At 44.0% G+C, this 27,360-nt stretch overlaps 1 protein-coding gene across 2 annotated transcripts in view; it reads right to left on the bottom strand.

Moving 5' to 3' along the window:
- The window catches only part of SETBP1 (SET binding protein 1), a 381,560-nt gene that overhangs the window by 92,547 nt on the left and 261,653 nt on the right, over positions 1 to 27,360 (bottom strand). For both annotated transcript variants that reach the window (XM_068993998.1, XM_068993999.1), the window contains exon 3: positions 17,806 to 21,262. In XM_068993998.1, coding sequence (XP_068850099.1) covers positions 17,806 to 21,262 — 3,457 coding nt within the window. The remainder of the gene's footprint in view (positions 1 to 17,805; positions 21,263 to 27,360) is intronic.

Here is a 27,360-nt window from a genome sequence, read left to right as displayed (position 1 = left end):
CTTTTTTCTCCCCAAATATATCACATTTTGTTATTTAATTATCTTATTTGTTCCTTTTCTCTTCTACATCAGCTAATAAACTCCATGAATACAGAAGCCCTATCTTTCTGGATCATTTTTATATTCCCAAGAGTTTTAAATATATATATATATATATATATATATATATATGTAATGAATGAATAAATGCTATAGCTTTCCAAAGAACATTGTATATATATTCATATTAACCCCAAGCTGTTCATCTCTATTCATTATTTATGTAAATCCAACCTATTCTTCAAGGTGGATTCCCTGGTGGCTCAGATGGCAAAGCATCTGATTGCAATGCGGGAGACTGGGGTTTGATCCCTGGGTTGGGAAGATCCCCTGGAGAAGGAAATGGCAACCCACTCCAGTACTCTTGCCTAGAAAATTCCATGGATGGAGGAGCCTGGTGGGCTACAGTCCATGGGGTCACAAAGAGTCAGACACGACTGAGCGACTTCACAATCACGATTCTTCAAGGTCCAGGTATGGTACCCTCTCCTCCATAAAGTGTCCCATGTGCAACTCCAGTCTACAAATGAACTGTCCCTTTTCTGAGTTCTTTACCATCCAGCTTAGCAATCTGTGACTTGATAATTGACTTTTTAACTGCATTTTAAAAATTATCCATGAGGTAATTATTTTAAAATTATCCATGATCATCTACCAGATCACAAGGGGAAATCAAAGAACACAGGTAATTAGTCATGAGGCAAATGTTAGTATCATCCCCTCTGAATAATGTTTTGAAAGGAAAGCAGAGCATGTGTAAAAGTTGGGAGGTTTGGAAGCACAAGATACCTGTGTTCACAGAACAGCAGAGAATACCAGGAGCTGAAGCATGGGGGTGACGGGTGTCCAGGCATCAGAGAGATGCAGGAAAAGGAAAAGAAGAGAGACTGGACCTTCTGCTGGAGAGGCCACATAGAAAAAAGAACTAATACAGGTAGCCTCTAGGAGCAAAGACTAGCCCCTAGCTAATAGCCACCAGGTACCTTGGTGGCTCAGTGGTAAAGAATCCACCTGACAATGCAGGAGATACAGGTTCGACCCCTGGGTCAGGAAGACCCCAGGAGAAGGAAATGGTAACCTGCTCCAGTATTCTTGCCTGGAGAACTCCATAGACAGAGGAGGCTGGCGGGCCACAGTCCATAAGGTTGAAAGAGTTGGACATGACTTAGCAACTAAACCAATACCTTGATGCAAAAAGCACAGGGAACTAAATGGAAACTCAATCTGAATGAGACTGGAGTCCCATCCTTGTCCACAATCTCCAGCCCTGCCTGCACCTTGATTTCAGCCTCATGAGACCTTAAGCAGCTGAGCTTCCTGGACCTCTGACCTACAGAAACCATGTGACAATAAACGTTCACTGTCTCAGGCTTCTAAATCTGTAATAAATCTTTATAGCAACAATAGAAAATGAATACAAATTTCACTATTCCTCTTATCACTGCATTTTAATGACTGGGGTTAGTAGATAAACTGGTCTCTGAGACAGGTGCCATTAACTAGTGCTCACAGACTCTGGCTGCAGCAGACCAAATGTCACAGGGTTGAAACTGCTTCCCTTTTCAAGAGAACTTCCCAGCCCTGCAGATGATGCCAAAATGGTGAATCTGCAGTTAACTTTGGGTGAAATGTGTATTTTGTCACTTATCCACCATCACTGTCTAATCCTGACACCTTATCTTTGTCATCAAATACAACTGTAGTCCAGCAGATGTCTGCCCTTCCGTGTGCATATGTGTGTTCACAGGGAGATTTAACTTCACCCCAGTATGAGCATAATTGGGAGAGAAAGCCTGCTGTTCAAAGAAGACTTCTGCAGAAATCTGCTGTGTTGTATTTTCTGCACTTGAATATATTATCCAAAGTGGAAGTGAAAGGAAATGAACATTATTAATGACCATGTGGTAAGCTGTGCCCTGGATGCTCTCGTGTATACTCTCCTTTCCTTTGGCTCTCATAAAACTCTGCCAGGTAGGTTTTAATAGCCTCGTTTTTCAGATGAGGAAAACGAGGATCAATGAGGCTCAGTTGCCCAAGGTCATGCTACTAGTAAGTGGGGATTTAGTACCCAAATCTGCATCCAAGAGACTTTAGCGCCCTAGCATTTTAATGCTCTAGTATGCTGCCTTAGACGTTGCTGGATTTATTCTCAAGCTAGTGAGTTGTGTCCTGTACAACTCAGATTTTATCTGAGTGAGTCAAGACATTCTTACCTAAAATAAACAATACAAGGCCATAAATAAATAAGCACTGAAATGAAAGTGAAGATATTACTTATATCAGAGAAGCAAGAGATGCCAGAATGGTTATGGAATTAAGTAAGATTTGGAAGCCAGATTGAAAAGAAGAGATATTCTATGTGAAGGAGGCAATGGGGTGACTGGAGATTCAGATCCAGGCTAATTATGTTATTTTCTGTAGGATAAGGTAGAGATTTAGCAAAACTCACAGCAAGTCACTAAGATGAAAATGATCAGGAAACAAGGTGAGATAATGGAGGGTCTGTTAAGCCAGATAAAGAATTTGGGGCTTTATGCAAGAGAAATGGTTATTTCTCCATCTGGCATCAGTTACTCATTTTGTGATGGTTGCCTTAGTGGATGCTCCACGAAAACTTATTTTATTCTTCTTTTTCCATTTCAGTAATTAATATTTTTAGTTAGTTAGAGCTATAAGGGGTATGGGGTAGGGCATGGAAACAAAAGAGCTTTGCTCTGGGCTGATTATTTCCAAAAGGATCCCCCAAATGAGAAACGGAGTAGAGAAGCATTGCTGTGGATAAAGAAGGTGCAACCCTGGCTTGGTGGAAGCTCGGGCTACAGGAATGGAGTTTTTCTGGGGCTTCAGGGGCTTCCATAAGCAGGTGGAGCTGGCATGCTACGCTGGGGAAATCACCTGAGGCAGCCATTCATTACTCAGTGTCCTCACCAGTATCAGGAGAAAACACCCAGAAATAAGCTATGTCCCTCTAAGACAGACCACAGGAACAGAATTTTGTTTATTATAATTAATATCAATTGGTACTAGACAAATAATGGATGAAAAATACAAAAAGTTATTTCAGCTATTTTATTTAATAAAATAAAATTTTATTCGTACTATCCATGAAAATGTAAGAAATCTGGAAGATTTTTCTCTTCTCCTTTGCCTAATGCCCTATGCAAATACGCATCTAAGAACATGTGTTGATGTAGACTTCGATATATCCATAGGTATACGAGGAAGAAAAATAAGCAAGTACAGGTAGTCCTTTGTGTCACAAACCTATAATCAATAGCTAGCTCCCTCTCTTTCAGTGATCTTGGTATGAGTGACAGCAACGCTGACCAATGAGTGTAGCTTGTGTGTGTGTGTGTGTGTGTGTGTGTGTGTGTGTGTGTGTGAGAAGTGGGGGTGGTATTTTTAACAGACACTGGCTGGTTGCATTTTTCACTTCTATGTAGAATTGTGGATCTCAAGCTTTGGAAAATTTATTGCATCCCCCTCTTGTCAGATTCTGATTTGAGAGAATACTCTCAACACCTGGAAACTCTTGGAAAAACTTGGCAACCATCTTCAGTTGTGATTAACCGGCCCCCTTCCCAATTGCTGTCCTGGAACTTGAACTCTTGTGGAGATCGTATATAGGACAGTCTGGAAAGTGGGATGGCTTTTATGCCCAATTGCCGCTGCATTCATTTTAAAGAACTTACTCCCCTGTTTGGGCAATGACACAGAATGCAGAATGAAAGGTTATGGCAGTAGAGCGGTCAATGCTGGGAAGGCACTTGAGAGAAAACTGAAAGGACCAGGCAGTCGAAGTGGTGATGGGGAAGAGAGGAGAAAGAGGGGATGGTGGAGTGGGGGAGCATGGGCTGGCTTTCCTGGGGAAGAAAGGGAGGTAGGTTGCAAGGTGAGCAGCTACCATCACCATCAACTAGGGACCTGTGTATTTACCTTATCATAATGGCTATTTAGTGGGATTGTAGTTGACTTTATTTTTTCTTATACGAATTTTTTTTTCTACATTTTCCAAATTTTATTCACTAACTTTTTTTTTTTAAGATGGTAAAAGAAACAATATGTGTTTTTCCAAATAATCCTTTGATCTACGCAATGGGTAGAGAATCTGTTTTTTACTGTTGTTCTTGGGTCTTCAATGAGAAAAATAATATCTAGTACTAAAGGGGTTGGTTGCTGAATTAGGAGAAATTCTGAAAGACTTTTAGGACTGCTGCTGCCACTGCTGCTGCTAAGTCGCTTCAGTCGTGTTCAACTCTGTGCGACCCCATAGAAGGCAGCCCACCAGGCTTCGCCATCCCTGGGATTCTCCAGGCAAGAATACTGGAGTGCATTGCCATTTCCTTCTCCCGTGCATGAAAGTGAAAAGTGAAAGTGAAGTCGCTCAGTCGTGTCTGACTCTTCACAACCCCATGGACTGTAGCCTACTAGGCTCCTCTGTCCATGGGATTTCCCAACAAGGGTACTGGAGTGGGGTACCATTTCCTTTTAGGACTATGTCACTCCTATTGAAAGATGACAAGATGCCCCTTACATATTTGTAGTTGTAATACGACCCAGGACTATGTCTTACACATTTTAGACACTTGATGCCTTTAAATTGTATGATTAGAAAAAATAAAGAAAAACTATAATAGCACAAAGAATTATGTCCTATAAGAGCAAGTTCCTTGGCCTACTGGTCTTTCATGGAATATAAGACATGACAAACTGGTTCAGAACCATAGCTTTTCACTATGGAATCTCAATTCGTGGTAGATGGTTAAAAGGGAATGAAGTCTCCTAACACTTTACCATATGTTTTAGATATAACCTCAAACCCGTGGTTTCCTTAATGACTTACTCTGGTCTGTTTTTATTTTTAGCCTATGTCACTCTAAAGATACAAGTTTTGTTTACTACTAGGTATGTAGGTACGTTATTCCAGTGGTCATGTATGGATGTGAGTTGGACTATAAAGAAAGCTGAGCACCGAAGAATTGATGGTTTTGAACTGTGGTGCTGGAGAAGACTCTTGAGAGTCCCTTGGACTGCAAGGAGATCTAATCAGTCCGTCCTAAAGGAGATCAGTCCTGGGTGTTCATTGGAGGGACTCATGTTGAAGCTGAAACTCCAATACCTTGGCCACCTGATATGGAGAGCTAACTCATTTGAAAAGACCCTGATGCTGGGAAAGATTGGGGGCAGGAGGAGAAGGGGACAACAGAGGATGAGATGGTTGGATGGCATCACTGACACAATGGACATGAGTTTGGGTAAACTCTGGGAGTTGGTGATGGACAGGGAGGCCTGGCGTGCTGCGCCAGTTCATGGGGTTGCAAAGAGCCAGACACAACTGAGCGACTGAACTGAACTGAACTGAGGTATGTAAAATTCCTCAAACTTTTCTTTAAAAAATACCAATTTTAAGTATTAGGTTGAGTGTTTTGTGATTTAGTGAATAAGACCATTTTTGCTTTCCCTTTGCATTTCCTTTGTGATTTTTCAGAATGTCCAGCCTCCACTGAGTCTCTGTTCACCAGATGAGATGAAAGCTCTATACGTAGAATTGGTATCATACCCCGGGTCTGGCTAACTGGCTCCAAAGAGATCCTTTCAAATTAAAAAAAAATTGTAAGAAGAGCATGGAAATTCTTAAAAAACTAAAAATTGAACTACCATGTGACGGAGTAATCCCACTACTGGGTATAAACCCACAGAAAACAATAATTCCAAAAGACACATGCACCCCAATGTTCATTCCAGCATTATTCACAATAGCCAGGACATGGAAACACCCTAAAGGTCCGTCAACAGAGATGGATAAAGAAGGCATGGTACATATACACAACGGAATATCACTCAGCCATACAAAGGAATGAAACTGGGTCATTTGTAGAGATGTGGATGGATCTAGAGACCATCAAACTGAATGAAATAAGTCAGAAAGAGAAAAACAAACATCGAATATAAACACATATATGTGGAATCTACAAAAGTGGTATAGATGAACTTACTTCCAAAGCAGAAATAGAGACACAGATGTAAAGAATAGAATCTATAGAAACCAAGGTGGGAGGGGGATGAACTGGGAGATTGGGACTGACTGATCCTATGTATAAAAAGAATCTGCCTGCAATGCAGGAGACCTGGGTTCGATTCCTGGGTAGGGAAGATCCCCTGGAGAAGGAAATGGCAACCCACTCCAGTATTCTTGCCTGGAGAATCTCATGGACAGAGGAGCTTGGCGGGCTACAGTCCATGGTGTTGCAAGAGTTGGACACAACTTAGCAACTAAACCACCCCACCAAAGAGAACCTACAGTATAGCACAGAAAACTCTACTGAATGCTCTGTGGTGACCTAAATGGCAAAGAAATACAAAAAAGATGGGATATGTGGCTGATTCACATTGCTGTACAGCAGAAACTGACACATTATAAAGCAACTATACTCCACTAAAAGTTTTTTAAATTGTAGCAAAGATCAAATTGGTTATTAGCCAGTTCCTTACTCTGAACTCCAATATTTAACCCACAGACAAGGCCTCTTGAGGGTTCTTTCGATAACTCAAAAGCTGAGTCATGCTACTGACGTTGCAAAGACTCTGGAAATAGTGTGGGAAAAACGGAGGTGATGGGAAAAGTCAGGAAACCTGGAACCTAGCACTTTCTCTGTGCAAAACTGGTTTAGTGACTTTGGACAAAGACTTCAACCCTCTGGGTTTTGATTTCCTTGCCTGGCAAGTGAGAGAGCAATACTTATCTGCAAATCTCAGTGGAGCAGGAAGATCAAATAAAAGTTAGGAAATGTGCTTTGAAAAGCAAAACGCCCTCTTCAGATGTAAGGGGGCACTGGGATGCACCCCCAGGGAAAGCTTTTTTGTCTCTTTGTGTCCTCAGATCCTCCATCAATACAGAAGCCCCACCTCCCGACGCATTCCTGCCCACCTTCTCAAGCTTCCAGGCCCTCCAGAGAAGAATGGGAAAACCCCAGCAGAGGCAGCTCTTGGACCTGCTTGTTCTACTTTGTGGATCTCCCCCTCTTACTTTCTTCTATCTAATTTGTTCTGAATCCTTACGTAATCAAGTAAACACTCACATCAACTTGCTTTTACAACACGCAACTTACTATTCTAAAAGTTATTTTCCTGTAGACCTGGTGTTCATTTCCAGTCATTAATGGGTAGTCTGTCATTATTCTCTCTAGTTGCTTTCCACATGTGTATATATCCATTTCTTGTCTCCTGGGAGCTTTACAAGGTCTTTGAGGGAGGCATGTTTCCTGGGACTTCATCATTTCACCAAGCACCAAGCTCACCACCCTTCATGCTGGGCCAGCATGTACTTCATGTGTACTTCATCCCTCCAGGATACAGTTTCATATTCTCTGTGTGCAAATCTGCCTTCTTAAAAGTCCAACTGAACCCATGGACTGTAGCCTGCCAGGCTCCTCTGCCCGTGGGATTTCCCAGACAAGAATATTGGAGTGGATTGCCATTCCCTTTTTCTAGGGACCATCCCAATCCAGGGATCGAACCTGAGTCTCCCGCGTTGCAGGCAGATTCTTTACCATCTGAGCCACCAGGGAAGCCCTCTTAAAAGTCCAGCCCCACTCAACTGCTAACTTCAACCTAGCTAAGTACCTTCCTGTACCCGCCACATATGCCCAGCTCCAGGTCTTCGCCCATGTGAAATGGAATAGCTCCAGCCATATCAATAAACTAGGATATAACAGTCATCAGTGATTTCAAGCTTCCAAAAGTGAATGAGGGCTTTGGAAAGGGAGCACAATGCCTGAGATCCAGCATGCCACCACCCCCATGGTGACTGCCAAAGAGCTGGGGGTGGGGTGGGATGGTGGAGCAGGTGTGAGAAATAAAAAACAAAACAAAACAGAATTTGGCCCCAGATAGCTGAGGTGCATATGAAAGGAATGAATTCAGTGAGCCCAGAGGCTTGCACCTGCCCAAACACAGAAGAATGCTAAATTCCTTAGCTTGACATTTGGTTTTCCTTATTGTGTGAGCTGGTAGCTCAAACGGTAAAGAGTATGCCCGCGATGCCAGAGACCTGGGTTCGATCCCTGGATTGGGAAGAGCCCCTGGAGACGTGCATGGCAACCCACTCCGGTATTCTTGCCTGGGGAATCCCCATGGGCAGAGGAGCCTGGTGGGCTACAGCCCATAGGGTCGCAAAGAGTCGGACACACCTGAGCAATTAACACACTCCTGTGCGTGCTATGTGGTGAGTTGCTTCAGTGGTGCCTAACTCTGTGTGACCCTATGGACTGTAGCCCGCCAGGCTCCTCTGTCCACGGGGATTCTTCAGGCAAGAATACTGGAGCGGGTTGCCACGCCCTCCTCGAGGGGATCTTCCTGATCCAGGGTTCAAAGCCTCATCTCTTACGCCTCCTGCATTGGCAGGTGTGTTCTTCACCACTAGCGCCACCTGGGAAGCCCTTTCCCTTACTACTTAACAATAATCTTTTATGTTCACAATGCCTGCTCCCTTTGTTGCCAAGTTGTGTATAGTTCGACTGCCTCTCCTGCCTCCTGGGCTCGGAGTCCTTAACATTACCACCAAATAAAATAACTCTCCTTTCAGGTTGTGACTAATTTTTTAGTTGACATCCATCTGGTGCCTCAGTGAGTCACTATGTATCCACTCTCTAGGGTTCAAGTCCAGGATTTTGTTTTTCACTAAACACTGTCATCCTTTCTGATCCTATATCACTATGGCTCCCGTGGTTGGCCACTGAGTTGGCACAGATTAAATCTGGTCTGCATTAATCCTCAGGTTGTTTCATGTAGGTTAACCTCATCTCTTTTCAGTATAGTAGAGGGAACTTAAGGTCAGGAGCCCTTTCTTGCTTTTCTTTTGTTCTGGTCTCTCTATGTGTTGTATCTTGGCACTATGTTGTATGTTTAGTAACTAAAGAGCTCATAATCGTTTGCAAGAAGGTAAGCACTTTATGAGCCAGAATATATATATTTATTCCACAGGGTAGTAAAGACCTCTGAAAGATCAACAATTAAGCTTTAGTCTATAAAACTTTGTACACAGTAAACATTCAGTAAGATTCATTTACCAAAACTTGAACTGTTCCTCCTCACACTCATGGTGGCACAGCACATATCCATGGCACCATAAAGAGAAACTTTCAAACAGCCATTACCGTGACCAAAAATTAAGTGCCTGTGTGTCTGTGGGACAAGCAAGGTGGAGCCTGCCTGGAATCTCTGACCTCTTTTAAAATACTAAAACCTTTTCTATCTGTGGCCTTCACAGGGAGGCAGAATGACATAGGATAAAGAGTATGGCATTGTTTTCATGCTCCCCGAATGGGGGAACCTTAGACTGAAGGCCTGCTAAATGAATGTGTCACTTACCATCAAGGGCTCACTATAGAACAAAGCCTTCTAAGAAGTCGGAGCTTCTAAGAAGCTCCAACCACAACCACGTTTCACTTTCTGCACCTTCGCCCCCTATTTTCTCATCATCTACTTATGCATTACCTCTCTACCACCTGAACTTGGCACACAGCCCACCCCACCCCCGCTTAACCATACGGGGCACTACATACATAATTGCTAACTTTTCTGCTGTCTCCAGAGCCAACGATATGTTCATACAAATCCTCACATGTCCCCATCTTCTGTGAAGCCCGTAGCTCGGGCCCTCGTGGCCCCCCACCCCATTCTTCTGAAATTCCGTCTTCTCTGTGCCCTTGTTTCTTCTCCAACAATTTTGTCATTCCTTCTCTGTGTCTGCCCGATCCCCTCTTCCTCTGCCTCTCTGTTTAAGGTGAACCACAGGGGTCTCCCCTTCCACTCTTTTTCCTTAATTTTCCAGTCTTCCCCTTTGGTGAATCTCTAGCTCTCCTCTGTGCAGGGCTGCCAACTGCTGCCTCGGCCACTCATCCCCTCGCACTCCCGCTTCAATGTCTACGGTTCTGTTCACATGCCATCATCCTTCCAGTTGCCTGAGGCCAACATACTGGAACCCTCTTTGATTTTAGCTAAAGAGGGAAACAGATGAGTCAGGAATGACTCATTATTATTTATTTTTTTCTTTGAGCACCTGAGTAGATATGCTGCTTTTAAGAGGCTTATAATCTAGGGGGTGGGCTGGGGGAAGAAGGGTAGGTAGTGGGTACAATTCAAATACAAAATGAATTATTACAATGTCATATGAAAAATGCAAGATGGGGTAAGTTTGCCCAACCCAGACAAGAGGGAGGGAGAAGTCAGGGGAAAAAGACAATAATTTGATCATCTCACAATTTTTGCCTGAATAATGAAATGGCTGCCCACTGTCTACTTAATTAAGCACAAGCCTCAGAGTGTGGGGTAAAACCTTTAAACTCCAGCACAACATACTCCTTATCTACCATGATTCCCCAACTGCGGATCCTAACCTCAAAAGAACTTAGACTAAACACCATTTCTCAAGTGTTTTTTGGGTATTTCCTCCTAAATACCTTTACTGACAGAGCTTCCTTCCCACTCTATGCTTGACTCCACTTCCTTCCATCACCATCCCACCATCTCCATGCTCCAAAAGACTCTTCCATCCTTGAAAAAATGCCAAACAGAAGAATTTCCTGGTTCCACCTCTCCACCAGCACTGAAAATACGGCAGTGGCTTATCCTCACTGGACAGCCTAGCATCTTCTCTATGATTTCCTGATGGTCCTTATAGTCTAAGTTGCATCTATTTTCCTCCCCTAGGTTATTCAGGAGAGCCTCCTGATTGTACCCTCTTTGAGGGCAAAAGTATTGAGTTACTTAATGCTTTTTTACTATGATTCATTAATAGTAAAGCATCCTTGGACTCCTCTCCCAGGACTGTACAAACACATGCATATACTAGACACTAAATTAATAATTTTAAAAATGTCCCTTGTCATTATTAGTTCCTCTTCAATTCAACTACTTTGTGTGAAGTGCTATACTGGCACAAGTCTAAGCCACGATGAAGTGTTCCACCTTATTGCTTGTTTGTTTACAGAGTGAAGACATGGTTTTCTGGAGGATCCTTCCAAAAGCACTATCCTTATCATGGCCCAGTGACAGGCTAGCCTTTGGAAGGCATGCTTTACTGATTTCTCTGGCCAAGAAAAGCTCCGTGTTGTATCAAAGCCAAGTCTGTCAAAATTGTGACTTCTCTGTAGATGGCTCAGATGGTGAAAAATCTGCCTGCAATGCAGGAGACCTGCGTTCGATCCCTGGGTCAGGAAGACCCCCTAGAGAAGGAAATGGCAACCCATGCCAGTATTCTTGCCTGGAGAATCCCATGGACAGATGAGCCTGGCAGGCTACAGTCCATGGGGTGGCAAAGAGTCAGACATGACTGAGCGACTAACACTTTCACTTTCCGTACCTACACCTGAATCTTCACAACTCTCCAAAGCCACAGAGGTATACATAAAATCTTCCAAAAGGATGGGGGAAAGTTTGCCAACTGTGGGAAGATAAATGGCCTGGAGACTCCATGCTCCAAAGGCAGATTGCTGGATTTCTGGTTCAACGTAGCAAAAGAGATGCTATTTTCTTTTTTTCATTGTCAGAAAGTTATAGGTCACAACATTTAATTTGATTAATTCCTGGTTTCCAAAAGGAAACCTTAGGAGGAACTGTGGGAGGCTCAATAAAATAAGCATGTGCAATTGTGAAGACAGAAAAGGAAAAAAAAATTACTTCCATCACAGTCCACAAAGATCGTTTCCAGTCCCAAACATGGGTCCCCAGAGATAGCCTGGAAACAAATTATTGTCAAAGAGATGCTTACCTTTTACAACAGCTCACAGCAAAATAAAACATATAGCTTAACATCTCTCCCACACTCACCTTTCTCTCGCTCTCTTTTTTTCTTTTATTGTCTCTCTCTCTTGCTTCCCTTTCTTTCTGCCTGATGCTAAACTTCCCAGTCTGAGCCCTTCTACCAATTAGATATGTATCATTGGATGAGTCGCTTGTCCTTCCTAAACCTCAGTATTCTCATAAGCAAAATGAAGTGTTTATACTATATTAGTACTCTTTTACTTCTAAGTGTGACTATAGGTGCAAGTTTGCTCAATCTGCTCTCATACAATTGGTCATATTAGTGCTCTAACTTATTTGGTTCTAAGATGAGGACTGTGGTTTCAGCCTACACAATGAACAAATTAATTTGTTGGTATAATTATGAGGTTTCATCTTTTGGAAAAGTGAGATCAAATGGTTAAGTGAAGCCACTTGAGCCAAAGATGAATGGGATGTCACATAGGTTAAGACATGGGCCAGAAGAATATGTTTTGAAACTTCACTGAACAGCTAATTAATTGGTCAACTTGGCTATAATGTGGGCTGCTGCTACTGCTAAGTCACTTCAGTCGTGTCCGACTCTTTGCGACCCCATAGACGGCAGACCATCAGGCTCCCCCATCCCTGGGATTCTCCAAGCAAGAACACTGGAATGGGTTGCCATTTCCTCCAACGCATGAAAGTGAAAAGTGAAAGGGAAGTTGCTCAGTCGTGTCCAACTCTTAGCGACCCCATGGACTGCAGCCCACCAGGCTCCTCCATCCATGGAATTTTCCAGGCAAGAGTACTGGAGTGGGGTGCCATTGCCTTCTCCATAATGTGGGCATTTTCTCTTTAACTGCACAATCTGGTGTGTGTGTGTGTGCTCCAATTCCATTGTACAAATTCGAGACTCCTAGACTATCAGGCCTGGTCAGAACCCTTATTGTCCTAGTATTACTTGGGAAACCTGTGAGTAAAAAAGATCTTCCAGCTGGTTAGCAGAGGAGACAAGACTGAGGCAGGTACTCATAATCTCACTAAACCACACAGCAACCATTAGCTAATTAATCTTTCACTTCCTCCCACAGGATGACTTAGAATTCAACTTGGATTGAAGTCAGACAGACCACACTTCACCAGTTTTCCATTTTTTACTCTTCCTTCTTTCCTGGTTTTAACTTTCTCCTTCCATGAGTCCTCTTCTTCCTTCTATTTCAGTTTTAGAAAACTTTCCACACACGTTTCTTTTGTATGGTTTTCATGACATTTTGTCTGTGTGGTTAATATTCCCTCATCTGTATGACTGATTGGAAGAGGCTTCTGTATTATTTTTGGCTTGGGCACCCATTTCCTGCCTGTGACTGACAACAGAGCCTGTCTCCCGAAATGCCCACAGTGCCTATAAGAGGAGCTGACAGAGGGCAAGGCAGAGCCACGAGAGGAGGTGGAGTCACCCAGGCTCAAGGGAATTCAGCTACCTACATGGCAGGCCTCTGATACCTGAGACGTGAGCTAAGAATGAATTCTCAGCATCCGTTCATCTTGGGGAAAGTACTTGACTCTGGGGACTCACCTTGATTAAGAATGGCATTAGACTAAGAGGTAATAGGTATAAACTTAACTCTCCTCACTGTATCTCCAGCATCTGATGGGAACCTGGACAGCAGCGGTCAAGATATCTGAAGCCCCAGGCCTAACTTGACATCAAAGTATGCAAAGATTGTTTTCACCAAGAGGTTGCAACAGGAAGAATATCATTCACACTAGAGACTTCTTCCACTGTCTCAGGAGAACTCGGCTCTGAGAGCATATAGCGTCATCTGAATATGCATTGTCACCCTTGGACAGGTTTGCTCTCTGGAATGTGCCGCACGTCAGCGTGCACGAGACGGTGATGCCTGGTGAGACAGCAGCCCAGATGAAGCTTTTCCCAACTCTGAGAGTCTGTGCAGTCCACCTTCCCACTATTTATCCATTATTTGGCTACAGGCAAGCATTTTTATAGGTGAAGATTTACCAGATGGTATGCATTTAGAAAATAGGTCAAAAGAGTCACTGCCTTTTGAAACCAAAGAAGCAGCAGGACAGGAGTAAAATAGAGGAGAAAGGTGAAGAGTCTGTGCAAGTTTCCAGCTCCAGGTATGTGGTAAGGGGGCTAACAAGACAACACATCTATATACTGGGGCAGGGGGATGGAGAACGAATGACTTTCCAAGCAGAAAAGAGGAAACGACGTGCGCAACTGCTGCTATTGCTAAGTAGGGTCTCTAATTCCTCTCTCCATAATGGTAATGACTTCCATTTGGGCTTCTCTCATAGCTCAGTTGGTAAATCATCCGCCTGCAATGCAGGAGACCCCAGTTCGATTCCTGGTTCGGGAAGACCCCCTGAAGAAGGGATAGGCTACCCACTCCAGTTTTCTTGGGCTTCCCTTGTGGCTCAGCTGGTAAAGAATTTGCCACAATGCGGGAGATCTGGGTTCGATCCTTGGGTTTGGAAGATACCCTGGAGAAAGGAAAGGCTACCCACTCCAGTATTCTGGCCTGGAGAATGCCAAGGACTGTATAGTCCATGGGGTTGCAAACAGTCGAACATGACTGAGCTACTTTCACATATATCAGTTCTGATCTCAGGGTCATCTTTTCACTTTGCTCCTAAATTTGGTCCTCAACAGGGTAAAGAATGGCATTTATAATTATGCCATATCAATTATGGAGAAGACTAGATCGTATGAAATTGGACATTAAGATGCTATGGAAATGAGCCACATGGAGAAGGAAGAGGTGGAAGAAGAGAAGGTGTGGAAGGACAGATGCTTATTGTCTAAACATGACCTTCAGTACCATCTAGCCAAACAGACACCTCAATTTGGATAAAGTCTCTGAAAATCTTAATGCTTCAGTTTCATCTCATCTGTCTCCCAGCTTTTAATGGGACTTGGCACTCTTTGGAGTGTATTACATTAAGGTGAATGCTTTGGGTTCCAAGTGCTAAGGACATTTTTTTCCCTGATGTTTCAGGGGTTCAGGAATAGAAGGGGGATTTAAAATATCAAGGAGAGGCCATGGTTTAGAAAGAAAGGGAATGATAGGGAATCTGGTCTGTTCCAATAAGGTATTCATCAAGATGCGTAGGGACAACAGGTATAACTATACAGACACAGAAGCCACTGACAATTAAGATTCATGATAACGTCCAGAAAAAAGGCTCATACAACACAAAACAAAGTACAAGCAGTGGCAAAAATAACTCAGGGACCTGGATTTTAGCAAGGACAGAAGTGGAAACCTTGTCAGCATACATGTTTCCAGGCTGATATTTAGTCAAGTTTAGGCCATAAGAAATCCTCCTTCAGTGGCTGGGAGCTAAATCAAGGGATGTCTTCTTGTTTTAATTACTCTCTTATGCACTCATCACATAATCACTGTGCAGATGCCCTAGGGGAAAGCATGCAATCAGAGGTAGATGAGATTCTGAGAGGAAGGGTGGTGGCGAGATATAGGGACACTGACTGGGGACCAGGACCTGTGTTCTAGACTTGGCCTTAACTAGCTGGGTGGCATGCAGCTGAGTTGCAATGCAGAGGGCAAAGCCCTAGGCTTGGAATTAAAAGTGACAGTTTTTCTGAACCTGACCAGGTCACTTGATCTCTGAGCCTCAGTGTCCTGTTTCATAAAATGGAAATGAAAGTATTTCTCTTCTAAGATTGCAGGAAGGGTACTCTAAGAAATACATGTAAAATGGCTTTAAGAATTGAAATATGCCATACAAAAGAGATGTGGACCAATTCTTTGAGCTACAGGTTGCCAGACAGTACCCCCAAAGAGGTAGGATATCATGCCTAAGGTCATAACAGAGTTGGGTGCAGAACTCAATTTCCAGGCTGAGTCCAGCTTTCTGTGGCTAGCTGCAAAACAACAAGAAGTTGTGGAAAGAGAGGGAGAATTTTAAATGAAGTAACAACAACCTTGTGAATACAAATACAAGGAGTTGTGTATGGCTACAGTGTGGCTGCCCTCAGACGCAGGGCCCTGAGATAAACCTCTAGCTGGCAAACTTAAGCCAGAGCCCACCTGTGACACAGTTGAAACACGCAGAAGTCCCCGTGAGACTGCTGAGAACCCTGATGTAACAGTGGCTGGTTTTAGCTTCTGAGACCTTGTTTCTCAGGTCTGTTCAGTTAGGATTCTTGCTTGCAGGCTCTCAGCAATAACATACCATTATTGTTTTCTAACTAAACAATGCTAAGAAAATAGAAATAAGAAAGCCCTTTGCTCATGGCAAGTTAAATTCCACCACATTGTAAGAGAAAGTAACAATATGTCTCATGTGAAAATTTAATCTTTTAGCAACTCTTGTCTGTGTGTTAGTTGCTCAGTTGTGTCCAACTCTTTGTGACCCCATGGACTGTAGCCTGCCAGGCTCCACTGTCCATGGAATTCTCCAGGCAAGAATGCTGGGGTGGGTTGCCATTTCCTTCTTAGGGGGACCTTCCTGACCCAGGAATCGAACCTGGGTCTCCTGCCTTGCAGGCGGATGCTTTAGCATCTGAGCTACTAGGGAAGACCAATTCTTGTTTGGATGGGCTTAATTTAGGCTTTGCACACACAAAAATAAGCACCTTCAATAAAGTCTGATGATCAGAAATGGGGAAACCCAGAAGAGGACGTCGATCTGGGCAGACATGAAGTGTGGGCCATTCATCACCTTCGCAAGTGCAGGAGACATGACTGCTAATTGGTCTCTTCATTAAGCAAGGACAGCATCTACCACAAGAGCAACTCACAAGCTAGTGGCAATTTGGGGCAATCTTTAAGTGGCTTCTAACTCATAGCCATATTTCCTCCTGAAATCTGCTGGCCTGGAAAATGTCTCTAATCCTCATGAATAGATTGCCTTCACTTTCACTAATTTGACTCCCTATGAAGGGGGAGGATGAGCAAAGGCTATGCACCATACACAAAGGTCAAACACTACACTCAAATCTTATGAGGAATGATCAGTCCTTGAAACCAGGCTTTGGTCACAGAGTTTGTCTGGCCTAAGGAGTTTCGACTCTTTTCCTAGTAAATAACTACTCTGTTCTACAGGAGTCTTACCATCTGTGTGATATATGGATAGGGACAAAGGGATATATGTGTAGAAGTGTGAGGCTTCTGTGGCAAGGAAGGTTTACGTGGGTGGGCATATTAGCAAGGAAATTCTGCCAGCAACTGACAAGGAATGAGCAACCAGCACTTCAGTTTAGAGATTAGTGGGCAAATCCCAACCCCGGTGGATGTGCCAAGAGACAGGGTGGTAAAGTCCCGCGGAGGCAGGAAATTCATGGTGCTAATAGCCAGGTTCCACCCCAGCCCCACCTTTATGCAGGGAAATGACAGGTCAAGGCTTCACTTGAGGGGTCTACAAAGGGCTGCTTATCAAATGCCCATGGACAAAAAGAGGAAAGCATGGCCTTGGTCCGTGGCTTCCTTACCATGTAGCCTTCAAGAGTCACTGGTCATTAGCTTCCAATGGCTCTGCTATAGGTGTTTCAACCTAGGCTGTGGGACATCTAGAGCTAACATGTCAGATAAATCAGATATTCATTTGCATCCAGCTCTGACATTCCTGGGATCTTGTTGGTATTCCTAGTGAGTTTTACAGGATTTACCCAACTTGCAAATTCACCATCAGATCAGACGAGGACCTAGGCACCATATTTTTCATTAAAAGCGTAAAGGTAGTGGGTATGGATGTAGTCTAGGCAGCTACTGGGGCTGCCTCTGGGACCACAGTCCTCAGGCAACGGTGCCAAAAGAGGCAAGACAGTAAATACTGAGTAAACAAGGCAAAAAAGGTACAGCACTCAAATGTACAAGACGACCCACTGTCATATGGTTCCTACCTCTCTGCAAACTAGTGAGTGCAATAATGTGCCAAAGATAGCGGACTGCTGAATGGCAGGGCCCAGCAACCGAGTCGCAGGAGACTCCGAGCATGAAGAAGACTCGGCCTTACCTGGAGACACGGAGGAGTCATAGGAACTTCTCTCCTTGCGGTTCATCTTGAAGGCTTGGATGTCCTTTTCCCTGTACGTTCCAAAGCCTTCGTAGCTCCTCCTTTTACTTGCACTCACATCACTGTCCCACTTGTCGTTTGGAGGGTTCATCTCGCTGAACACGTCCAGGCTCTCTGGTCTTGCGCTGCCCGCGTCCCCACCATTGCTAGAGTACCTTTTCGCGCAGGAGTCTGCAGGCTCGCTGCTCAAGTCACCTTTGTCCTTGGCCTGCGTCCAATGCTGGGCATCCGAAAGTGACAGTGTAGACAAGGTGTCCACCTCAAAGCTGTTCTTGGACGCTTTGTGGCCGGCTTCACTGAGCTGGTGCTTCTGCTTCTCCTTATGCTTGTTTTTCTCACTCACCAAGGAGAGCTCTTTGTCTGCGCTGCTCAGCCGCTCGCTCAGGATGTGGCTGGAGAAGCCAGTGGCTTTGCCTGCGAAGAGACCACTCAAGTTGTCGTGGGTCCCCAGGAGCCGGTCTTCCTTGTGCTTATGCTTGTGTTTGTGTTTCCTCTTGTGGAGCCGACCGCTGGACAGACTGGCGCTGCCCACCTTGGGAGGATTCAGGGATGGCTGCCTGTCACCAAGGCCCAAGCCCACGGGCCCCTGCAGGTGCACTCCGTGCTTTGCTTTATGCTTAGCTGTACCAGACATCTTCATGTGGGAGCTTGTGTGGAACTGAGGTGGTGGCACTGTGGGCCTCATGAACGGGGACGCCGCCCCGAGCGTGTGTGACAGGTACAGAGGAGCTGGGTACTGACTGTAATAACCAAGGTTCATCATAGGCATTGATGTGTAAGGCATTCCATAGGGTGCATAGTAACTTCCACTGGGAATAGGGTAGCTGAACCCTTGTAAAAAAGGCACCTTTGTCATGGTGTCATTGGTTTTTGCAGGCCTACCACGCTTCTTCTTTGACTTTAAGTCTGAAGTCCTACGAAGATAGAGCAACGGGTCATACTGGATATATGGCACCGGGTAATAATGATCAAAATTAATCCGAAAAATGCTGGGATACGGATTCTCGTGGTAAAAGGTATAACTCCGGTGGGAGATCCTGAACACCTGGAACTTAGTGATGAGCTCTTCTAGGTCCGCCAGAAACTGGAGATCATCACGGTTTTGCAGGCTTTTCCGTTTCCTCTTGTGCTTTGGCTTCTTGAGGCTTTCGTGGGCCAGAAAGTTGTCCACGATGAGATGCTTCTGCCGGTGGCCATGCCGGTTCTTTGTGCTGGTGTCAGATGGGATGGCCTCCGGGTTGTCCAGGGAGCAGAAATCAAACGAGTACCTCCGTCGGGACTCAGAGCTCTTCTCTGCTTGGTCAGACGTGCTGTTGTTGTCTGTCCCAATGCCACTATCACTCGGGATCGTCTCTTCACTGTGGGACTCGCTCACAGGGGACAGTGTTATCTCCTTGAGTGACCCGATCTCACAAAGGTGTGAAGGGGAGTTGGCCATCAGCCTGGGTGGAGACAGCTTCCAGGTCCCACTATGGATTCCCTTTTGGGTTTTGGTTGGAAGAGCACTGATGGGCTGGAGATTTGGCATAGTTTTCAACTCTGAAAAATTGGTTTCAGTGCTGGCGGGGCTCAGGTTGCCATTGGACCCACCCAACTGTGTCGAAAGTGGGTGCATAGCTGCTGGTGAAGACGCCACAAGTGACTGAAAGTTGGAAGGCACGGCGGGAACATCCGGCTGGCTAGAAACAGGCCTCGGGTGCTTGATGGCTGTTTTGGGTTCTTCGGATGGGGGTGGCAGCTCTGCCCTCGGCTTCCTGCCCCTTTTCTTGCCGATGTAGATGGTGCCCCTCTTGCTGACATTAATCTGCTTGCCCAGTTTGCTCTCGATCGCTGCTGCCCCAGGGCTGGTCTCCGGGGGAGCTTTGGCCTTCAGTGCTATGCTGCTGGAGCAGGACAAGATCTGGTTCAATATATTTTTCCTCTTGAGTGTTTTCATCTTATTGATAGTTTTGATGGTCTTCTTATCCAATACCCCAAGCTTTCCAACTTTTTTGTGAAATTTCATCTCGCTCATGGGTTTGTCCTCTCCTGGCACTAGTTGGGCCAACTTAGCTAAACTACGTCGTCTCTTTCTCTTCTTGGTGCCAGGAAACTCCCGACTGATGGGACTGACTGGACTGGTGGACGTCCCCTCGTGAATTGTCTCAACCGTGAGCAAAGGCTGCTTCTTTGGTCGCCCCCGCTTCTTCTTGACTGGCGTGATCACAGTAAGACTGTCTGTGTTGGTGTAGAGAGGGCTGGATGGAGTGATGGGATAAGCAGACGGCGGTTCCACCATCAGTTTATCGGAGGTGGCCATGACTGCCTCCCGAAGCAGACTGGTGGGTTTTGGTTTGCTGCACGTCCACCTCCGTTTGGCGGCAAATTTGGGGTGCTGGATTTCTGGCAGCTTTCTTGGAGAGTGATCTGTGCATGTTGGAGGCGTCATGACCATGGGTGGCTTTCTCTGCTTAGGTACACCTCCTGGGACAACTTTCTCGGCATTTACACCAGTTTCAAGGCCAGCTGAGGGGGACTCGTTCTCCATTATTTTACCCAACTTAGGGACACGGGGATCTTTCTTATTACCCTCCGGGTTGGAAAATATCCTATTAACTACTTCACTGCTCATAGTGATTCCCGAAGTCAAGGCTTTCTCTGGCAAGATCTTTTCCACCACTGCTTTGATGGACTGTCTCTTTTTCCTCTTATGGCTGCTTGGATCGAGGCAAGGTGCCTTGATAGGGATAGTAATCCGGACATGGCTTGAGTCGTTTTCAGGATTACTGACGGAACTCACATTCTGCCTGGCTGGTGAGGCCTCTTGGGCATTATCTGCAGAGTATCCTTCCCTTTTCCCTTCTGTACTGTCAAATGCTTTCTGAGCATTCTTGACCCAGTCTAGGTCTGAGTTTGGTATGGTTTGACTTATCACATCTTTTTTACTGGACTTTTTCTTGCTGCTTATAGTAGGCGGTTCAAGAGGCTCCTTTGTACTTCCTCCATCTTGATCTACCAAGGGCTGAATCCCGCTGCACTCAGCAGAGCTGCTGGGTGGGGCTGGTGAGCTGTGGTTGCTTGGAGATGGAACCACACCTCCCAAGAGCAGATCTTTGTTACTGTTGGACAACTGATTCCATGGGCTCCCTGCACTGCCTTTCTTACCCTGGGCCTTTGCAAAGGAAGCCATGGGCTCAAGAGCTGGGATCTTGCTGGTGCTTGCAGTTTCTCTGCCAGACTCTGGACTGATGAAGCAATTCTGAGTGGCAGGTCCATTGTCAGAGTTGGTGGACCAGTCCATGTGGTTCTGGCTGCTGCTTTTTTGCTGGTGCTTTGGTTTTAAGGTGTCACTGGTGAAATCCTGTGGGAGGCCTGGGTCATAGTGGAGAGCTGAGTGTTTCTGTGGCCGCTCATAAGCCTAAGGGTGGGTGGAATGGAGAAGGAGAGAGAGAGAAACAAAGATGAGCATGTTGAAACTATTTAAAATGTCATATCAAAAGGCTTAATTATTTATAAGTTGGAAATAGCCACCTTTAACACCAGAATGCTTTGTGGAGGTATATTTTTCAGTTTCTTTAGTAAAAATATGTTGCATCGATTTTTGAACATTAATAAGGATGCTTTAATCATTGCCTTTCTCACCTTAAATAACAGGATCTGTCTTGGTTTAATGCAATCTCAAGAATGAGAACTATTTAGAGATGGGAGGTCCTCTAAAGGTCCCACAGTCCAATGCTTCCATTTTTCAAATGAAGAGGCCAAAACTTCAACCATAGAGAGTTCTGCCCAAGGTGGCAGAGTTCAGGAGAGCACCTTAACTTCTCAACAACCTGTGCTCATTTCCATAACTCCAGCTGCAGCTTATTTCTCCCCCAGCTTCTCCTCAAACACACATGGTTCCCTATTGCAGTTTGTGTCTGTTTGAGGTTTATCCTGGAGTATGGCATCTCTGCACTCAAAACAAGCAGCTCATTAGGAACAAAGGAGAAACAGCACAAGTTGAGGAAATTAAGAGAGGAAGTTTGTTGTGAAGTATGGGGTTTGGAAAAATCTGGTTTTCATGAAGCAGAATGAAAGCCTAAACCCAGTATTGCTTACTTTGCCCCCAGAAATAACAGAGCTTTATTGAGACAATCCTCTGGCAACACAAAAGTCAAGGGAGGAAAAGTAAGCAACTCAGGGGTGAACTGTGGCTCCTTTAGAGGGGTAAAAGGACTGTCCTCCATTACCAAATACCACTTTAGCTTGGGCCTTTGTTATTTGTGTTGTTCTCATCCCAGTTCTGGCACCTTATCATTTTGATAAGGACCTTATCTTTTTACCAACTTATTACTTGAAATGATAGTGTTGTCTGTTTGTTGTTTCAAAACTGTGATATATTTTCCTAGTGGTTTGGTTTTAAAAATAAATAAGACTTAATTTTCTTCCAAAAAACAAGAAAAAAGAGGGGAAGTTTGACCACTGCGACTGCATGGGGGAAAGGGGCCTGTCAAATGTTCTCATGTTTTCATGAAACAGTGTATCTCATCTTTGTTGTACTTATCATAGTTTTAAATTTACATTTGATTTTTGTGCTAATTTAATTAATGCCTGTTTTCCTTTCTAGCCTGTATATACCATCACAGAGATACCAAGCACAGTACCTGGAAAATAGCAGGCACTCAATAAACATTTATTGAATAAATGAGGGAAGACCCATTTTACTATGGGTAATCCATTTTGTCATTGGTGAGATTAGTGACCTGTATATTGCAACATATTGTCTGCAGACACAGTTACCCTCTCCAGCCCTATTTCTTAAGCCATCCCTTCTGCATGCACCATTGTCTCTCATGAAGACATCTGTCACAATCCTAATAATGTAATGTGCTATTTTGCGTGTACTTTTCCATCTTCTCCTAGATTGGAAGTATTTTGATGTCAGAGATGCTCTCAGTTATCCTTTTATTCCCCAGTATCTACTACAAAGCAAACCACCCAGAAAGTTCTCAATAAATGTTTGTTGAATGAACAAACAAAATGATATTTAAGATGCCTCTTACCATGACAAAATACATGGCCACACACAAAAGACAATAAGCCACCAATCACTCATTTCATAATGGCGCATAATGAAACTGGAGTGCTCAGATGCATTAAATGTTGAACAAAAGATCCTTCCCAAATACTTAAGGACTAAAGACACTTGAATGGTAACTCCCCCTCAAAGCAATTTTTACTGTTAGCTCTCTTCCATCTCCCATTAATTGTTTCACTTTCCAATTAACTCTGCCTTTGGGGAAACCCATGTGACTGTCAGGAGGGTGGATTTCACTCTGGCAGTTGAAAGGTGAGGCCTGCTCACTTACACTCAGGGCAGACCAGCTGAAAGTAAGCAGTTAAGCATGCCCGGTTCCCAGTGCCTCCATCTGGACACTGCCGGATCCCATTGTTTCTACCATTTCAGCTGCAATTTGCCCTGCTGGGAGAGCTTGGCAATCAAAGGGCAGGGTGGACAAAAGGGAAGCACAACAAAAGATCAGCAGTAATGGGGGAAATGGTGCTTTAAACCTGGTGCTCAGATGGCTGCAGTGAAGGGGCAAGAGGGCTGAGGAGGAGTGCTTTTTAAGGGGTTCAGGAGAACAAGGCTTTCCTTCCAGCAGTGGCTGATGGCTATATCCAGTTGCATTTCATAAAATCCCATTTCTTCATCTGTCAGCCATGACAGATTATATACACAATGGTGAGGCTGTCAGTTCCAATATGTCCTTCACTGAGAATTGAGCACTTACTCCATTGAGACAGAGATAGACATGGCTAAACGGGCTCTGAGCTCAGTTGCAGGGGTGCAAGCTCTCCCTCCCATCCTTCCCCAGCTGTCTGGGGGATATTATCCCATATAGAGGGCTTTGACTAGGGCCTTTATTAACCCACATAGCACATGTTTCCGTTTCCCCTTTAGACTACAGATTTTTTTCTGGAGGATCAGACCTGAATCTTTTATGGACTTTATACCACCCTCAGTCCCCAGCAAGGCTATCTCTGAAATGGTTAGCAAATAAGGGAAGAGCTGATGATAGTCTATATTGGGCTAGATTATTTTAATGGAAAACTTTAAATACAATCAAGTTCAGCATGACTCTTGGTTGCTTCCCCATCCCCATAAATTGACTGTGGAACTCACAGTCATTCTGAAGGTCTGGCTTCCTTTTTATACATGTTTTCCATGCACATTGAGCCTAGGCCAAATGTTCATCAGGGAAATACCATTTTGAAAACACTAGACAGATTTCTCTCCTACAGGATATGTTTATGGAAGCATGTCTGTCATGCGAAAAATTACTTTATAAAGTAGATAACTATACCCTCCCCCACAACCAATGTATAAATTAACTTATATAAATTTAAATTTTGTACAAGTCAGATTTCTTTTTAAAGGGCATTTTATTTTTTTACATAATTTAAAAGACAAGCATTAAATCACTGCATAAAAACTTAAAAGTCTATGAAAATGGAATAAAGGAGCCTTATCTCAGGGTTATCTAAAGCAAGTACCAATTTTTGTCCCAATAAGAGGACAACATGATGATTCCGGCCTGAGGAAAATCATATAACTCATCAAAAACCAAGCATGACTTTGTGGATGACGAATGACACTTTTGGGTTAGCTGTGTTTGTGCTACCTTTTGCTGACACCAGTAATTTTAATGTGCTGTTTGTGAGATATTTTGCTTTTACATGAACAGGAAGATGTGCCTGGGTTAAATGGAATGAGGGGAGGTTTATCTCTTATTTTGGCACTTGGTACTTCTCAAGATGTGGTCCTGGGTCCCTGCATCACAGCTAGCTAAGGTTCTGGTTATTAATACAAATTCCTGGGCCCTGCTGCAGATACACTCATTGGCCATCTCCCAGGGTGGGACTAAGGAATATGCATTTTAACATGCTCCTCAGATAATTCTGAAACATAATTGAGTTGTAAAACCACTCATTTAATGTTTTAACACCATAATTCCTCTGGGGTGGGGCTCTTATGTGGTTGCTATGACATTCACAGCACTTTTTGGTGGTAAATATGCAGAGCTACCACAGGCCTGTTAGGATATGTAGTTTGGCACCACTGAGCATTCCTGATTGCTCTCTGAGCTCTTTGTAATTCACATAGTTAGAAACTCTTAACACAGTCCATTCTCTGTTCAGGTTTTCCAAGCTTACTGCACAGTGAGCAGAAGAGTCAATTATATGGGTGGGTGAGAATCCTGTCCTCCCAGAAAGAACTGGGCATGCAGAGGTTCATGACCTCCCACCCTGGGATTTCTATTTCCCCATCTCATCCAAGCCAACCCCAGAGCTCTGGGAATCCCAGCATTCCACCCCTGAGGCTTAAAGCGAGTGCTCAAGCCTGAGCAAGAGGTGAGTGTGGGAGAAAAGGAATGCAACTCCACGCTGTCTGATACAAGATTCTTAACCTGGCTGCGTGTTAGAATCGTCCAGGAAGCTTTGTAAAGAACACCACAGCTCGGATTTGACCCAGGCCAATTAAGTCAACATTCTAGAGGTGGGACCTGAACAGTAGTACATTTTTCAAAGCTCTCAGCTATCCCAATGCGCAGACAGAGTTGAGAACTACCAGATTATATCAAAGACAGGGGTCTGGGTTAGGGACTAAAGAGGCTCTGATATTATCAGGAGATGTTCCAGCTCAGTGGTTTTCAAATGTGTTCCACAGAGTCCCAGGATTTTGTAAAGACATTTCTGAATTGTAGCCAGTGAATTGGGCAACAGAGAGGCTCCAGACCATTCTTTTAACCCCCAATTGAACAGAGCAGCCGTGCAAAGGATTTCATTTAAGAGAAAGGACGTGGAGAGAGATGGTTCTGTCATTTAAGAAGAGACTGAAAATTACCATTATGGCACATGAATAGGAGGAATGCACATGCCAGCTTCCACTGAACTTGCTCTCAAAGCCTCTCTCCTAAGCCCAGTTTGTTCTGCATTTGCAAATGGTAGGTAGAGAAGAATGTCAACTAAGTACCTGATTTAAACCATGGCTTTATGATCCTCTGAATTCAGAGAATTCCATGAATTCTCTGTGTCCCTTCAAAATTCCTATGTTAACATCCTAACTCCCAATGTCATGGTATCAGGAAGTGGGGCCTTTGGGAGCACAGTGTTGGATTAGGTCATGAGAGTGGAGACTTCATGAAAGGGATTAATGCTGTTATAATAAAAGAGACTCCAGAGGGTTCACTTGTCCTTCATCATGTGAGCACACAGAGGGAAGAGGGCCATCTATGAATCAGGAAACGGGCTCTCTCCACACACTGAATTTGCCAACACCTTGCTCTTGGAATTCCCAGCTTCCAGAACTGCGTGAAATAAATTTCTGTTTTTACAAGCCACTCCATCTATGGTATTCTGTTATAGCAGTCCAAACAGACTAAGACAATGGAACATAGAAAAGCCCCTAAATGCACATGACGTTTCCAATTATATATATACAGTTCTCATTTCCTGCCACATGAATTGCCCTCGGAAGTTACCTTAATGTGGTTCCCATAGGAACCATTCTTGATTTGCTATTTGGGGGCTGTGAATGATATTGAAGCACTCCATTTATTGGGGGTGATAACAGCTTACACAAATACAGAGGCCACTATCATATGTTTCCTTGAGTACACAGTAATTCTATGTAATTAAAAATGATTGCTGACTTGTTTCCAACCATAATGGCATTAATAGGTATTAGACTTGACTTTGCTATGGAAATAAACATAAAACTATAAAATACATGAAACAACTATTTTCAGACATTGGGCAACAGGCAATATAAGCTGTGATTCTAGATAGAAGGGAAACTTTAGAGGCTCTGCCATATCCCTAGTTTTCTGCCAAGAAGAACTTTCTACACCTAGGCACAGGGAAGTGGAACCCAGAGAACTATGGGGAGAGGAAATAGAGACCACAGTTTGAGACTCTTGAGGGGACTAGAATCTGGGGTCAGGGTACCTGAGAAGAGGGAGCCATGTAGAAAAGTAACCCTGGAAACCTTAATAGAAATACCCTATGTTTTTGGCCAAACTTTAACTTGCACTTGAGGGCAAGACTCCATGAAGCACAGTAGATATATGCTATCGGGGACTGAATGTAGCTAGAGTTCTAAGGTCACATAATATTAGGCAATCTTGCATTTCTGACTAGCCAGAATGGGGAGACTTTAATAAATATCGCAGACAGGCAGCTGATATCCCAGGAATAGTTCTCCTTAAGAGTCGGGTTACTTGAGCCCTAGAATAAAAGCGAGCAAAGTCTAAAAAGAATTCTTAATAAGATAAAGCTAATCTGCCAATAAATTAACTATCAAGCAAAACAAAAGTCAAACTCTTTACAGGAAAATTATAAAATCTAGAATCTTTACAATGTACTATCTACAATATCCAGGACACAATAAAAAATATTAGATAGGCAATGAGGCAGATAAATATGACCTGCAACCAGGAGGGTAGATATAGATCCAAGGTCCTCAAAACAGCCATT

The sequence above is a fragment of the Capricornis sumatraensis genome, chromosome 21 (genome assembly GCF_032405125.1).
Source record: "Capricornis sumatraensis isolate serow.1 chromosome 21, serow.2, whole genome shotgun sequence".
In the NCBI taxonomy this organism is placed as follows: Eukaryota; Metazoa; Chordata; class Mammalia; order Artiodactyla; family Bovidae; genus Capricornis; species Capricornis sumatraensis.
Note: the sequence above shows the minus strand (reverse complement) of the source record. Positions and strands in the feature narration are given on the sequence as shown.